Source organism: Lampris incognitus, chromosome 3 (assembly GCF_029633865.1).
Source record: "Lampris incognitus isolate fLamInc1 chromosome 3, fLamInc1.hap2, whole genome shotgun sequence".
NCBI classification, from domain to species: domain Eukaryota; kingdom Metazoa; phylum Chordata; class Actinopteri; order Lampriformes; family Lampridae; genus Lampris; species Lampris incognitus.
In genome coordinates this window covers 4279909-4293578 of record NC_079213.1, presented here as the reverse complement: position 1 = coordinate 4293578, position 13670 = coordinate 4279909, and the positions used below count along the sequence as shown (strand labels likewise).

The 13670-nt window shown below is 50.7% G+C and overlaps 1 protein-coding gene across 1 annotated transcript; it reads right to left on the bottom strand.

Annotated features, from left to right (window-relative positions):
• Positions 1–444: 444 nt before the first annotated feature.
• selenoo2 (selenoprotein O2) lies at positions 445–12945 on the bottom strand. Its single transcript, XM_056275777.1, has 10 exons — positions 12488–12945; positions 8776–8979; positions 6676–6853; positions 6186–6316; positions 5766–6043; positions 4669–4802; positions 4300–4331; positions 3494–3679; positions 3073–3229; positions 445–597 (listed from the first exon to the last, which is right to left on the bottom strand). The coding sequence occupies exons 1-10, from the start codon at positions 12943–12945 to the stop codon at positions 445–447; spliced, it is 1911 nt and encodes a 636-aa protein (XP_056131752.1).
• Between the last annotated feature and the right edge of the window lie 725 nt (positions 12946–13670).

Sequence of the window (13670 nt, the reverse complement as noted above, 5' to 3'; positions counted from 1 at the left end):
GGTACCCGGCTCAACTCGACTCCACTTTTTCATTTTCCATTGTTGGAAAGTACCGGCAGTTTGGTAACTGTTGCCACTTTTCCGGTACCACCTTTGTGGAGGTTCCAAAAAAAAAAAAAAAGTGGAGCGGGTACCAAAACCAATTCAGACCGGCTACACTGTTACGGTAATGGACAACGACACTCCGCTAGTCGAGTCGAGTCGAGTCGGGCTGAGCCGGTACCATGTAGTGAAAAAGGGGCATTAGTTACGATAAGATCTCCCTTCACATTGACCGGCCACAGGAGAGAGACGGTGTGGTGTAATTGTATCAGGACCAGATGGGGAAGAAAACTCCACCAACACCAAAACGACACCGGTCTCCGCCCCTGTCCTGCAGTCCACTGATGTCAAACCAGACCGGTCCCTCTCCTTCTCGTGGCCCCCCGGGAGGCTCTACGACGATCAGGTGACACAAATCTCTCTCGCCCAGGTGGGGGGTTTGCTGTCGTAGGCCGGCCTCGCTTCATCATAACCCGTCTTTCCTCCGTCTCCCCCGGCGTCGGAACCGTCCGTGTCACAGTACGGGTTCTCAAGAACTCGGAGGGCCCGACGGACCTGAGGACAGAAGTAAATCTTGAAATGGCATGAGTCATTGCAGCAGCAAATAACAGCATGGAGACAGAAATACAAGAAATATTAATTAGTAAAGAGAGTCCCCTGGCCCAGTCCTGCCGGGTTATCCAAGTGGCCCAGGGTTCGATTCCAGTGCACTGGGACGGCCCATTGCGTTACGTTACGTCACGTAATGCTCACGTTGTTGTCAACAGCAGAAGATCGTTTGATCTAAGAAGCTGTTGACAACACTCACAGCTGTCGGTCATTTGTCGTCTTCGGGCGAGCGTGGACTGGATTTGTGTCATAACAATGCACCAGAAATGAGCCCCAGCCCAACTGGGCAGCCCCGCACAAACACTCAAATAGTGACGAGAAACTGAAGTCGGTATGCAGAACGCAACGTGTTAGCTTATCAAAGGGGTTTCTTTGCATGCGATGTGTCATTACGAGGGACCGGCGATAGACGACCCTGCAGCGACACTTTCCTGGCCTTGACTTCCACGTCAACCGGCTGCCCTCCGCGCTGTGGCCCCTCTCCCCCCTCCCCTGTATGTCCTGTACACTAATGACTGCCGCAGTGAGTTCAGAATCACCACATTGGGAAATGTGCAGCTGGCACCGGGGATGGTGAGCCCGCTGAAGGAGAGCGACCCGTCTCACGGTCCTGTCATCTCTCCAGATGGTGCCAGGACGCCCCTTTGGAAGTCAATGCCACTAAGACCAAAGGCGTGTATTGACTTTAGACGTAATGCCTCCGACCCCGTCCACATCAAGATGAGCGATCGGGAGGTTGAAATTGTCGAGTCCTACATACAGTTGATAGCAAGCTGAACTGTGATTGTAATACCAGGGGAGCTGCCTACGTTGGGTGTCGACAGGTCCCTGATGACTTTGCCCTACAGATGTTTTATTGAGTCAGTTACTACTTGTTCTTTTATCGGTTGGTAGGCCTCTCTCAACCTTAAACAGAAGAACTGACTAACGAAGGTGAGCAAGGTCTGCAGTAGGAGGCGTCCAGGTGATGTGGCGGTCTGTTCTGTTGCCCACCAGCATGGGGGCGGTGGTTCAAATCCCTGTGTTACCTCCGGCTTGGTCAGGCCTCCCTACAGACACAACTGGCCGTGTCTGCGGGTGGGAAGCCGGATGTGGGTGTGTGTCCTGGTCGCTGCACTAGCGCCTCCTCTGGTCGGTCGGGGCGCCTGTTCGGGGGGAACTGGGGGGAATAGCGTGATCCTCCCACGTGCTACGTCCCCCAGGTGAAACTCTTCACTGTCAGGTGAAGAGAAGCGGCTGGTGACTCCACATGTATGGGAGGAGGCATGTGGTAGTCTGCAGCCCTCCCCGGCTCAGCAGAGGGGGTGGAGCAGAGACCGGGACGGCTCAGAAGGGTGGGGTAGTTGGCCAAGCGGATAACAAGCGGATGTTAAGGAAAGCAGAATCCATCCTGTCTGACAGCACCCACCCACCCCCTGCACCTGGAGTTTCACAAAGGCTCCGTCATCCCCTCACTCAGCCACGCCACTGCTAAGCTCCAGCAGTGAGAGGTAACACCAGCTCCACCCGGATAAACACGGTTTACCGCTGCCTCGCTTCTCGTTGGCGCCGTTCTCCTCGCCACCCGTTGTATCCGTTTGCCTCGTGTCTTCTGTGGAGTGTCTGTGTGTTTGAATGTTGCCGCTGCTGCACAACAGTTGCCCCTCTGGGGCAGATATCAAGACGTGCAGGGCTATTTCCTGAACGTGCATCGTGAACAAAATGTCCTGCTAGCCGTGTAGCTAGGAGCAGTGGGCAGCTGCAGCACCCGGGGACCAGCTCCAGGTCTTTCCTCGTTGCCTTGCTCAGGGGCACAGGCAGGAGTATTAGCCCTGACATGCATGTCTTTCTGATGGTGGTGGGAAACCGGAGCACCCGGCGAAAGCCCACCGCAGACACGGGGAGACCACGCGAACTCCACACAGGACGACCTGGGATGACCCCCAAGGTTGGACCTTCTTGCTATGAGGTGACAGGGCTAACCGCTGGGCCGCCTGTAATTTATTAATAAAATCAAGTCGTTGATAACATTAAAAAAAGCTGTAATAGTTATAACTTAAAATGTGTCAGGGTTCAAATCCAGTCCGGGTCGTCCTCTGTGTGGAGTCTGTGATGGACTGGCGGCTGTCCAGGGTGTCTCCCCCCCTGCCTCCCAATGGCTGCTGGGGCAGGCTCCAGCATCCCCGCCACCCTGAGAGCAGGAGAAGCTAATGGCTAATGGATGGACGGACTCTCAATGGTCCATACAGTGATGATGGATGAGTGTGTGTGTGTGTGTGTGTGTGTGTGTGTGTGTCCTGTGATGGACTGGCCAGTCCGTAGACCTGTCCAGGGTGTCCCCCGCCTTCCACCCGATGCATGCTGGGATAGACTCCAGCCTGAACAGGAATAAGAGGCTACAGACAGTGATCGGCTATGGACTGACTCGGAGTGTCGGCTGACCTCGGAGAAGTCTCCTTGCTCGGCGGCCTGTATGGCGTTTTGTGCGATGTAGTTGCGAAGGACGACACGTGGGTTGGTGCTGTTCATGACGCCGAGCCTCTCCGTTTTGATGGCGGACAAATCGCTGCGTCCATCCCACTCCCGGGCCAACCGCCTCCTGCGTCACTTACAGAAACCAGACAGGTGTTTAGTGTCAAGACTTTAACCCGGATAAGAGCTCATGTCCAGGATACTCTCAGCATGTATAGTCACTTGGGGGGTGGGGTGGGGGGGGGGTTCCCTGAATTATGGATGTTCAGATCTTACACCCGCACAAAGGTGCGGGTCAAAAGAGCATGACAATGGAAAATGAAGACTGTATACTTTCACTCTCATGTCAGGTTTCTACACGCTGAGTCGTGGAGCTGTGTGTTGCTCTGACCTGTACCGGCCCGCCCAGCGCATCCAGTCTTCCCGCTGCTTCCCGCTGAGCTCGCCCTGCTCGGTTCCGAGCAGCTCTTTCAACCGGCCCATTTTTTCCAGCTGTCGGGAAACCTCCGGCCGGTCCGCCATCATCTGGAACATGGCCGGGTTGGTCTGGGCCGTGGAGAGTATCATCGCCAGCTCGCTGCACACGCCAGAATCCACACAGAGACGAGTGTTAGATAAGAAACCAACGGAAAGAAGCACAGAGAGCTGCAGTTTACCGCTTCATCCACACTCACGTGTTGGGCTTTATAAAAGAACTTCCACCCCGTTATAAGGTGCAGACATTTCACTGTGGACTAGAAAAGTGCTGCATGACAGAAATGTCATTTCACATGCATTATGCAAACTGCTTATCCTGCTCTCAGGATGCTGCAGCCTATCCCAGCAGTCATTGGGTGGCAGGTGGGGCGACACCCTGGACAGGCTGCCACGCCATCACAGAGCCAACACACACACATTCACACCTACGGACAATTTAGTACGGCCGAGTCACCTGACCTCCATGTCTTTGGACTGTGGGAGGAAACCGGAGCCCCCAGAGGAAGCCCGCCCAGACACGGGGAGAACATGCAAACTCCACACAGAGGACGACCCGGGACGACCCCCAAGATTGGACTACCCCGGGGCTCGAACCCAGGACCTTCTTGCTGTGAGGCGACTGCGCTGACCACCGCGCTGACCACCATGCCGCCCATTTCAGTTCATTTTCAGCTCAATTCAGTTCTTTAGAAATATTTGATAGACACGCGTTTAACTTACACGTTGTCTCGGTAAGCTTTTTCTCCGGAATCCTAGCAGATCAAAGAGAAAAACAATTAGGAGACGTGAAAAACTGGGTAAAATGTTCTACATGTAGATGAGCCAGTATTGTGTGGTGAGGTGGGGTCTTGAAACAGCCAGCTGTGAGGTATCGTGTGATGGCATCGCGATTAGACGCGTTTAGCCACCTGACTTTGGGTCCCGGATGAAGCATTTTCATAGCGAATTTCATAACAGTGATCCATACGGCCCAAAACAAAGGAACTCAAAAGGTTGGACCTGAGGTTGTTGATCACTACTTAGAAAAGCCTACACCACACCACCCTACGACCCCCCTCACCAGTCATGCATAGTAGGCCTGTTAGCCACCTTTAGCTCCTCAAACGAGGCACATTGCTCCAGGATGAGATCCACCGCAGGCCCCACTGTGGTCCTCAGGTCATCCCCCTCCTCGGGCCAGGGGATCCTCCCCAGCAGACGGAAGGTGTTGGTGAAGTCCGCCCCTGGAGCACAAGGGAGAAGACCTCAGTGACCATAAAAACCAGAGAATCACAACTGAAGGAGCCTGGTTTTATTTTTCACATGTAACTTCTGCGGATGTCCATCGTCTGACGTATCATTAAAGGACTAATTCAAGTCTATCTCTGTTTTATACGTGGCGTTCACGTAGTGCATCGCTAAGTTTTAATTTTCTCGGTCGTCCATCCTTTTCTTCATGCTGGACACCGCTCCAGCTTGTCATCTACACTTCGATGTAATCAATGGAGGGCAAATCCACAACCCTCCTTCAGTGTACAAACACCGCATGGTTCAGACAAGCTAGCATGATGCTGCAGCAGTCTGTTATTATGATAATAGCTACATTTATATAGCGCTTTTCTAGACACCCAAAGCACTTTTCACACCACCAATGTGCAGCACCACCTGGGTGATGCGCCGCAGCCATTTCGCACCAGAACGCTCACCCCACATCAGCTTGAGGTGGAGGAACCATTAAGCCAATTACATGGGGGATGATTAGGTGGCCAGATGGAGAGAGCCAGGTTGGGAATTTTGCCAGGACACCAGAGGGAAGATTGCCCCCTACTGGCCCAACAACACCCCTTCTGGCAGCAACTCAATTTTCCTCGGAGGGCTCCCATCCAAGTACTAGCCAAGCCCACACCTGCTTAGCTTCCGTCATTTGGCAGAGCCGGGGTACATGTTGGTATGGCTGCCGGCAATAAACGTATAGTATGTATAGTTTTTTTTTCAGTTGTTTTCTACTATGTTACTTCCTACAACACAGCCTACAAGAGATTACCAGCAGGAGGCGCTCCACCTCAACACAACAAAGCAAACATTAAGAGAAACTTTAGCAATGAAAACGGATGTAATGAATGAATGAAATAATCAAAATCTTGACATTTATCCAGCCAGCCCATGACACCTCCAAATTCTCACAATACTCCCACAACTCCCAGTACCGGTGTTGTGCATGAGCTGCAGCAGGTCAGAGACCAGCTCCCTGTCCTCCGCCTCCTCCCTTCTGAGAAGGCCCAGCTTCCTCCTCATGTTAGCCAGGTAGAAGGCCTCGTATGTGGGCGTGAATTCATCCAGGATGGCCCCCGCCTCGGCCGTGTGGAGCTCGGAGCCCAACGCTTCAGCCAGGCGGGCCAGATTCCAGCGGCACACAGACGGCTGAGCTTGGTAAGAATAGCGCCCCCTCCTGTCTGAGGCGTTACTGACAAAGTCTGGGTCAAACCTGACAACGGCAGTAAATTCATAATGTGAATGCATGCAGAATGGACAGTAGGCAAGGTTTAAAAAAAAAAGTAGTTTATGAAAATTAATTAGTAAATTCTTTTCCCTTTCCTTTTTGACAGACAAAACATTCAGACGGCTACCTGTCCATGAAACCGAAAGGGCCATAATCCAGAGTTAATCCCAGGATGCTCATGTTGTCAGTGTTCAGGACGCCATGACAGAAACCAACACACTGCCACTGGGCCACCAGGCTAGCGGTGCGCACCGCCACCTGAAACCACAGGAACGAGCGTCATATTTCTGCCTCCCTGAAGTGCAACGTGGCAAGTGAATACCACTCTATGACCTGCAAATATTATAAACGGACTAATCGATATCAGAATGTGAGTAGCAAATATAATAATATGACTGGTAAATATCATTAGGAGTTGCTAAATAGTACTGATCGAAACAAAAAGCTCACAACCCTCCATTTCCCCATTCAAAACCACCGTGGCCTCGCAGGATACCTTGCTTCTTTGTATTTGAAAGCCTCAACGAACACCCGCTGAGCTGTGCAGCGACCACAGCCAGCTGCTATGCAGTTTGGTAGTAATGATACATGATCCTTTAAAAAAAAGGGTTTGATACCTCTTTGAAGAACGCCGTGTTCCTGTCTCTGCGACTGCCACGGCTTGCTTGTAGGTGGGGGTAGAAGGTTTCAATGACGTAATCCAGCAGCTGACGGCGGATGTCGTGGCGGGCCGCACTGGGGCCCTGCAGACCTGAGAAGTCGTCTCGGCCCAGAAAGATCTCAAAGGATCCAAACCTGCAACAACATCCATCCATCCATTAGCTGAACCGCTTACCCTGCTCTCAGGGTCACGGTGATGCTGGAGCCTATTCCAGCAGTCATTGGGCGGCAGGTGGGGGGGACACCCTGGACAGGCCGCCAGGCCATCACAGGGCCGAGACACACACACACACACACACACACACACACACACACACACACACACACACACGCACATGCACGTGCAGACATTCATACCTAGGGACAACTGAGTACGGCCAATTCAGCTGACCTACATGTCTTTGGACTGTAAGGGGGAAGACCGGAGCCCCCGGAGGAAACCCACGCAGACACGGGGAGAACATGCAGACTCCACACAGGATGTCCCACCAAGGTTGGACTACCCGGGGCTCGAACCCAGGACCTTTTTGCTGTGAGGCGACCGCGCTGACCACTGCACCACTGTGCCGCCCCCTGCAACAGCGATGGAGGCATTTTTTTTACCTCTGAGACCGAACCAGATCGAGACCCAAATCCACATTTGGGAGAGATCCTGCACATAGGCACTTGCAGCTCTGAGTGCCATTCAGCTCTTAAAATGTCCTGCAATTTAGGCTTCTTTATGCTTCTGATAAATGTTGTCATGCTGTTTGTACTTTTGGAGATATTTGTCTTTATTTGTGTGAAAAAAGTCCTAATAGAATGATGGCTGAGTGTTTAAAACAGACTCCCAGACTGAAGAACAACTTGGCAAGCATGCCAACTTTCTGGAGAAAGTTTGCCTTCTGTAGTTTGATCCCATTTCTGCTTCACGGGAAATGGACGTTGTTGTTGTTGTTGTTGTTGAATCAGGTTATCGCCCCCCTTTCTACATGGTTCCGCTTTGATTGTAACCACTGGACAAATGTCCATTCAGCATCAAGCAATGAATCACAAAAGAAAATCGTTGAAACTCAGTTTTGGCTCTTCTGGTGTAGAGAGCAGCCCGTCCCCACCAGTGTTGCTTCTTAGGACCCTGTTGGAAAGCACATACCTGTTTTTTAAAAGCAGCTCTCTAAAAAGCAGTATTTTAATAAACGGAGGCACAGCAAACACAACTTAGGTCATCTAATAAATTCACATCTAATGTCATAGAAATTAAGTTTCCTGTTTTGTTATTGGCCTGCATATTAATAAAAACTATAATAGTTATCGTTTATTTTCAGTCTATCATCTTTGATCAAACCATTGTCATAGTGGTAATTTTGTAATTAGAGTTCATTATTAATTACAGTTACATTGTAACTAATTTTTCTCAATGACAAGCGTCACTTTGTTTTGTTTTTGTTTTTACTTCTTTCCAGTGAACTCTTCTGATCAGACACGTAATAATTACTTGCACCAAGTGATCAAACAAAACACCACAAATCTGTTGTACTTCATGGTAACCACAGTTCTAGCAGCCCACCGACCTGCTGACCCACTGGTTTATGATGGTGCTCTGCTGGTCTGATGGCAGCGTGCGGCCTCGTCACAGAGGGACACGCACGGAAACGTTGGAACCAAGATTATGCACAAGCTGTCAGTTTAGAAACATGACGTGACAAAATGCTTGCCTCCGTAAAAAGATGAGACTTTAAAGCTGTGGATAAACTGTGGATGACGTCCATTTAACAGAAGTCGTGGGGTTGTTTTTTATATGTAGACAAAAATGCTTCGTTAGAGAGTAAAGGCCCCTCGTTGGGATGAAGAATCACTTTCTGAGGACCGACCTGGAAAATGAAACCTCGACAAACAAGATTATATATATAGATATATGTTTTCTGTCCATGTAAATTCCCGGAAAAGGCCGATGTCTAATAAGAGCACTGATTTAAATCTGTAAAAGCACAGGCAGCTCGTTATTACAGGGGGGCTTGTGGGCGTAGCAGCAAGACGACCTGTCCTGTGATCAGATGGCAGGAAAATGAACATTTCACCTGATGAAGGACGGAGCAATGCGCAGCACGGCCGAACAGCGCTCTGGGATACGCCGGCCTCGCTTGAGCGGGTCTCTGTAGACGTAGAGGTCAGAGGTCACGATGGAGGCGGCGTGGGTGGTGGGTATACCCAGGGCGGCCATGGCCTCACTGCACAGAAACTCTCTGATACTCGAGCGAAGGACTTTCCTCCCGTCGCCGTCCCTGGGGGGAGAGAATCCCAGACGCTTCAAATCACCAGGTGCTAAAGTGGGTTTCTGTCCTTTGTTCAGTCTAATCTAACTCTGCTTACCGGGCCCCGGGAAGCCTTAGGCCCGCCCTGGGATTTGTCTCCTACAAGCAACTCGTCGGAATGCTGGGAAGTTTGTCATCGCTAAATGATCTTGGGGCTTTTTCTGCTTCCTCCACCCGTGTGGAGGTGGTGGTCAGAGGTGTCTTTTGTGTTATCGAGCACAGAAGGAAAACAGACAGCAGACATGACCTGCACATACCTGTCGGTAGGATAAACAGCCGGTACAGGTTGTGCCGTTAGCTCGTCTGTTGTGGTACTGTTTAAGCTCTGCTTGCAGATGGTTTGCATTGTTTTGCATTTCAAACCATCGTTATCTCAGAAGCACTCTCATCTGAATACTCCCTCTGTGTATAGCCACGGGACATATAGTGTGTCCTGTCATAGCGCCATGTTAGACATGTGGCTGGTGTGTAGCAGAACACCGCTAGAAGCAGACTTGTGGTTCAGCTCTTACATTGCTGCCCTGTGCCGCCATTTAAGTTTCCTGTTTGACACTCGGATATTTCAGTGCTACGTTGATGCTTTTTTGACGGATAACGTTCAACGTTCCAGCATTTGTTCTACTTCAAAACATAGCGCTTATGTCGTGGTGCTTATGCTGAGCCACCACCACCATAGCCGCCCTCTAGGGGGGGGGGAAGGGGAAAGGGTTCTGGAGCTCAACCACTAGAGGGGGCCATGGAGGCCAGCAATAATCATCCACCCATCCATTATCCTAACCGCTTATCCTGCTCTCAGGGCCGCGGGGATGCTGGAGCCTATCCCAGCAGTCACTGGGGGGCAGGTGGGGAGACATGATGGACAGGCCGCCAGGCCATCACACACACACACACACACACACACACACACACACACACACACACACACACACACACACCTAGGGATGCTTTAGTCTGGCCGAGTCACCTGACCTACAGGTCTTTGGACTGTGGGAGAAAACCGGAGCACGTGGAGGAAACCCACACAGACACGGGGAGAACATGCAAACTCCACACAGAGGACGACCCGGGACGACCCCCAAAGTCGGACTACCCCGGGGCTCGAACCCAGGACCTTCCTGCTGTGAGGTGATCACACTAACCACTGCACCACCACAACGCCAGCAATAATCATGTTCATCCTAAATATAAGCAATGACGCTGGTCACGCTTGGCACGGAGTGTGAAGTGGCTGAACAGACGGACTTCAGAGACGTCATACAGGACTTGACATCCAGTAAGACAAGATGGCTGCCTAAGAGCAAAGATGGCGTCATAAGGTAAGAAATTACATTTTCTACTAAGAGATGTGGTGTAAGTGTAGCAGATCTTTGTTGACCTTGGTGGGTGTTTGTGTGTGTGTCAAAGAGTTGTATTGTGTGTGTGTGTGTGTGTGTGTGTGTGTGTGTGTGTGTGTGTGTGTGCCCCCCATTGCTGAGCCAGTCGCAAGTCTCTCTCAGTTTACATGGATGTGTTCAGTAGGAGAGAGAGAGCACACACATGCGTTGGTATGAGTAAAGCAGATTGTGGGGGGGGGGGGGTTCACTGGACCTTTTCAGGGGCCCATCCGTATCTGCGGGCGGGCCTGCCCACCAACACAAATCCCCCATCACATGCAAACTTCCTTGGCTGCCAGTACACTTGGACTCGGAGGAGGTTTGTGGTGCGAGGGTTGGCGTGGACCGTTTAGCAGTGGGGGTAAAGCGGACGTGTGGCGAGCAGTTAATCTCTTAATCGGCTTTCAGGTCAGTTTACACAGCCACGTGCTTCTAGTGAGCGGGACTCACAGGAGACGGGTTGCGATTCAAGTTTTGCTACACTTTAAAAAAAAAACCACATTACCAAAGGTAATGTAAAGGTAAAGGTAAGAGCTGTTTCATAGTGATAAACAAAAACACATTTGAATCATGCCCCCCCTCCCCCCTTTTCTCCTCGGCACAGTAGTGCAGTGGTTAGCACAGTCGCCTCACAGCAAGAAGGTTCTGGGTTCGAGCCCTGGGGTAGTCCAACCTTGGGGGTCGTCCCGGGTCGTCCTCTGTGTGGAGTTTGCATGTTCTCCCCGTGTCTGTGTGGGTTTCCTCCGGGGGCTCCGGTTTCCTCCCACAGTCCTAAGACATGTAGGTCAGGTGGATCAGCCGTACTAAACTATCCCTAGAGATGAATGTGTGTGTGTGTGTGTGGGGGGGGGGGTCCTGTGATGGACTGGCGGCCTGTCCAGGGTGTCTCCCCGCCTGCCGCCCAGTGACTGCTGGGATAGGCTCCAGCATCCCGTGACCCCAGTTGGGATAAGCGGGTTGGATAATGGATGGATGGACTACCAAAAGGTGGATCTAGTATGTGGTGGCCCGGGACCCCTGTCGCCATTCGATGTTGTGTCAGAGGTCAGCTCGCGTAACAACAAATATTTCATAAAAACCTTTTTGGCCTCAGATCAGCAATCCTACAACGCTTACGAGAGACCTTACAATTGACCTTTCGCAAAGTACCGCCCCAGAACGGTGCTGGTCCAATCCTCCCTTAGCAACGGTCCGTCAAGCTTTCAAACACACAACAAAATGCTGGAACGGTGTTCCTATGGGATCTGCAGACCGGATACTAGATATGGGAAAGTTTGGAGGGGGTGTCATGTTCTTTCCCTTCCCCAAACCCAGAACGCAAGAAGCGCCATGTAGGTAGTAGATTTGGCAGTATAGCAGACCCCATGGCCAGCTTAATCCATCCAGAATCAACACAAATACCTGCCTGCTCCAAGCTAAGCTAGCTACTAGCTAGTATTGATAGCTAATACAGCTAACGTATCGTTACTGCTACTTTTACCCACACGATGCGCTGATTTCTTCCTCCATGTTTTGGTTTTTTCCGGCTACTTCCTGGATAGTTCTGAAATGCTTGACAGGCATAGCAACAGTAACTAAGGGGGGCGGGACTTTGCGAAAGGTCAGTTCCAGCTCTGGGCTTGTTTTCAGATATGCCAGTAGTTCTCTCTGTCATTCAGCAGAGCTGTCTGCAGATGCCATAACTGGTGTGTCGTCACGAGAGACACGGCAAAGATGGATGAGGGTCAATATTTTCAACTCACTTACGATAATCCACCAAACTCTTACCTACTCCTCCTTCACTGCAAAGTTATATGAAATGCAGTTGTGTTGTGCAGAATTGTATTGTACATTTTTACAAATTTTCAGACCATTTTCAGTGCTACTCCACAAAAAAAAAAACAGCAACAATCTTTGCCCCCAACCCCACCCATACAAGTGTTTCTAGACGTGCCTCTGCATATCAGGCTTGGTATTTGCTCAGGCAAATACTTGTGGTATTCCGGCAAATACTTGAGGTAACCTTTCTGGATTGTTGGCAAAATTGCCCCCATGCCTAGTTTCAAGTCAGGTCGGTTGACGTGCATGAGACAGGTTGGTGCATGAACCCACATTTGATAAATTACCTGGAATAAGGTGTGACTCCTGCACCCTTCACCTGGATTTCCCATCGTGCACCAGGGCAGAGACTGTTGGCTTGCCCCGGGGTCGGGCCCTCCACCTCCCCCAGGTAAAGCACCGCTCCGTCTCCCAGCTGACCCGCGAACACTCCGAACTGATGGCCGCAGTAGCAATGAGCTGCTGGCTCCGAGCCGGGCAGCAGCTTGGAGCCGCTGAAGTATTCCGCACCAGAAGGGTTGCTCAGGACATCCCGTGTGTTCAGTCCGATTAACGCCAGGGCCGCCGGCGACAGGGCCACAAACACGGGATTAAGGAGAGGCTGCAGGGTCCGGATGCGTGAGAAACATGCTCCCTGCACAGGCCGGGGGCCCCGGGCCTCTGGGCCCTCTGAGGAGTCCACCGGCAGCTTCTGCAGAGCCATGTTGTTGAAGGACAGATGCTCCAGCGCCGTGCAGATATCCATGATCAATCAATCAATCACCCAAACATGAGCTATAGGGAATATCTCAATACACTGCCGTGCGCTTTACGATGAAACAAAAGTAAACCAAGAAGGCGATGGGTTGACCTGTGCCGGTGCAGCAGGCCCGAGTCCCCAAAGCCAGGCAGGCAGGTTTACATGTGTTACTGCCTGTGCTGGGCTTCTTAATCCACTCGTCACGGGTCCAAAGTGTCGTCAACTTTAATAAGCTTACACGTAGCTTACGTGAAGCATTATATTTTCACGAGGGCCAATTTATTCAGGAGTAAGAGTGAAATAGCTTGAAGTGCACCACATTTATATCCACATAAACTCAGCTCCACCAATCCCTCTTGTCACTGCGCTCAAAGCTCATTTTGCTCTTCTTGTTGTGCTGAAACTGTTGTTACTGAAGGAACTGTCTCAAACAAGAGTTTAGGTTGCCAAGTCACTTTTTTATTTTATTTTATAAATATAAATATAAAGTATTTGTATTTGAAAGAAGTGTCTCAAACAATAGCGTAGAATCCAGATTGCCAAATCATTTCTTTTAATATTTCAGTTCCCATATTTCATACTGCGCCACGTCTTCCCACTGAATGTCAAATTCCATGTATGTGCAAACCTGCATGGCCAATAAACATGATTCTCATTCTGATACACTATACCATGTACCATATACCATATACCATACACCATGTACAGTATACCATATACCATGTATCATA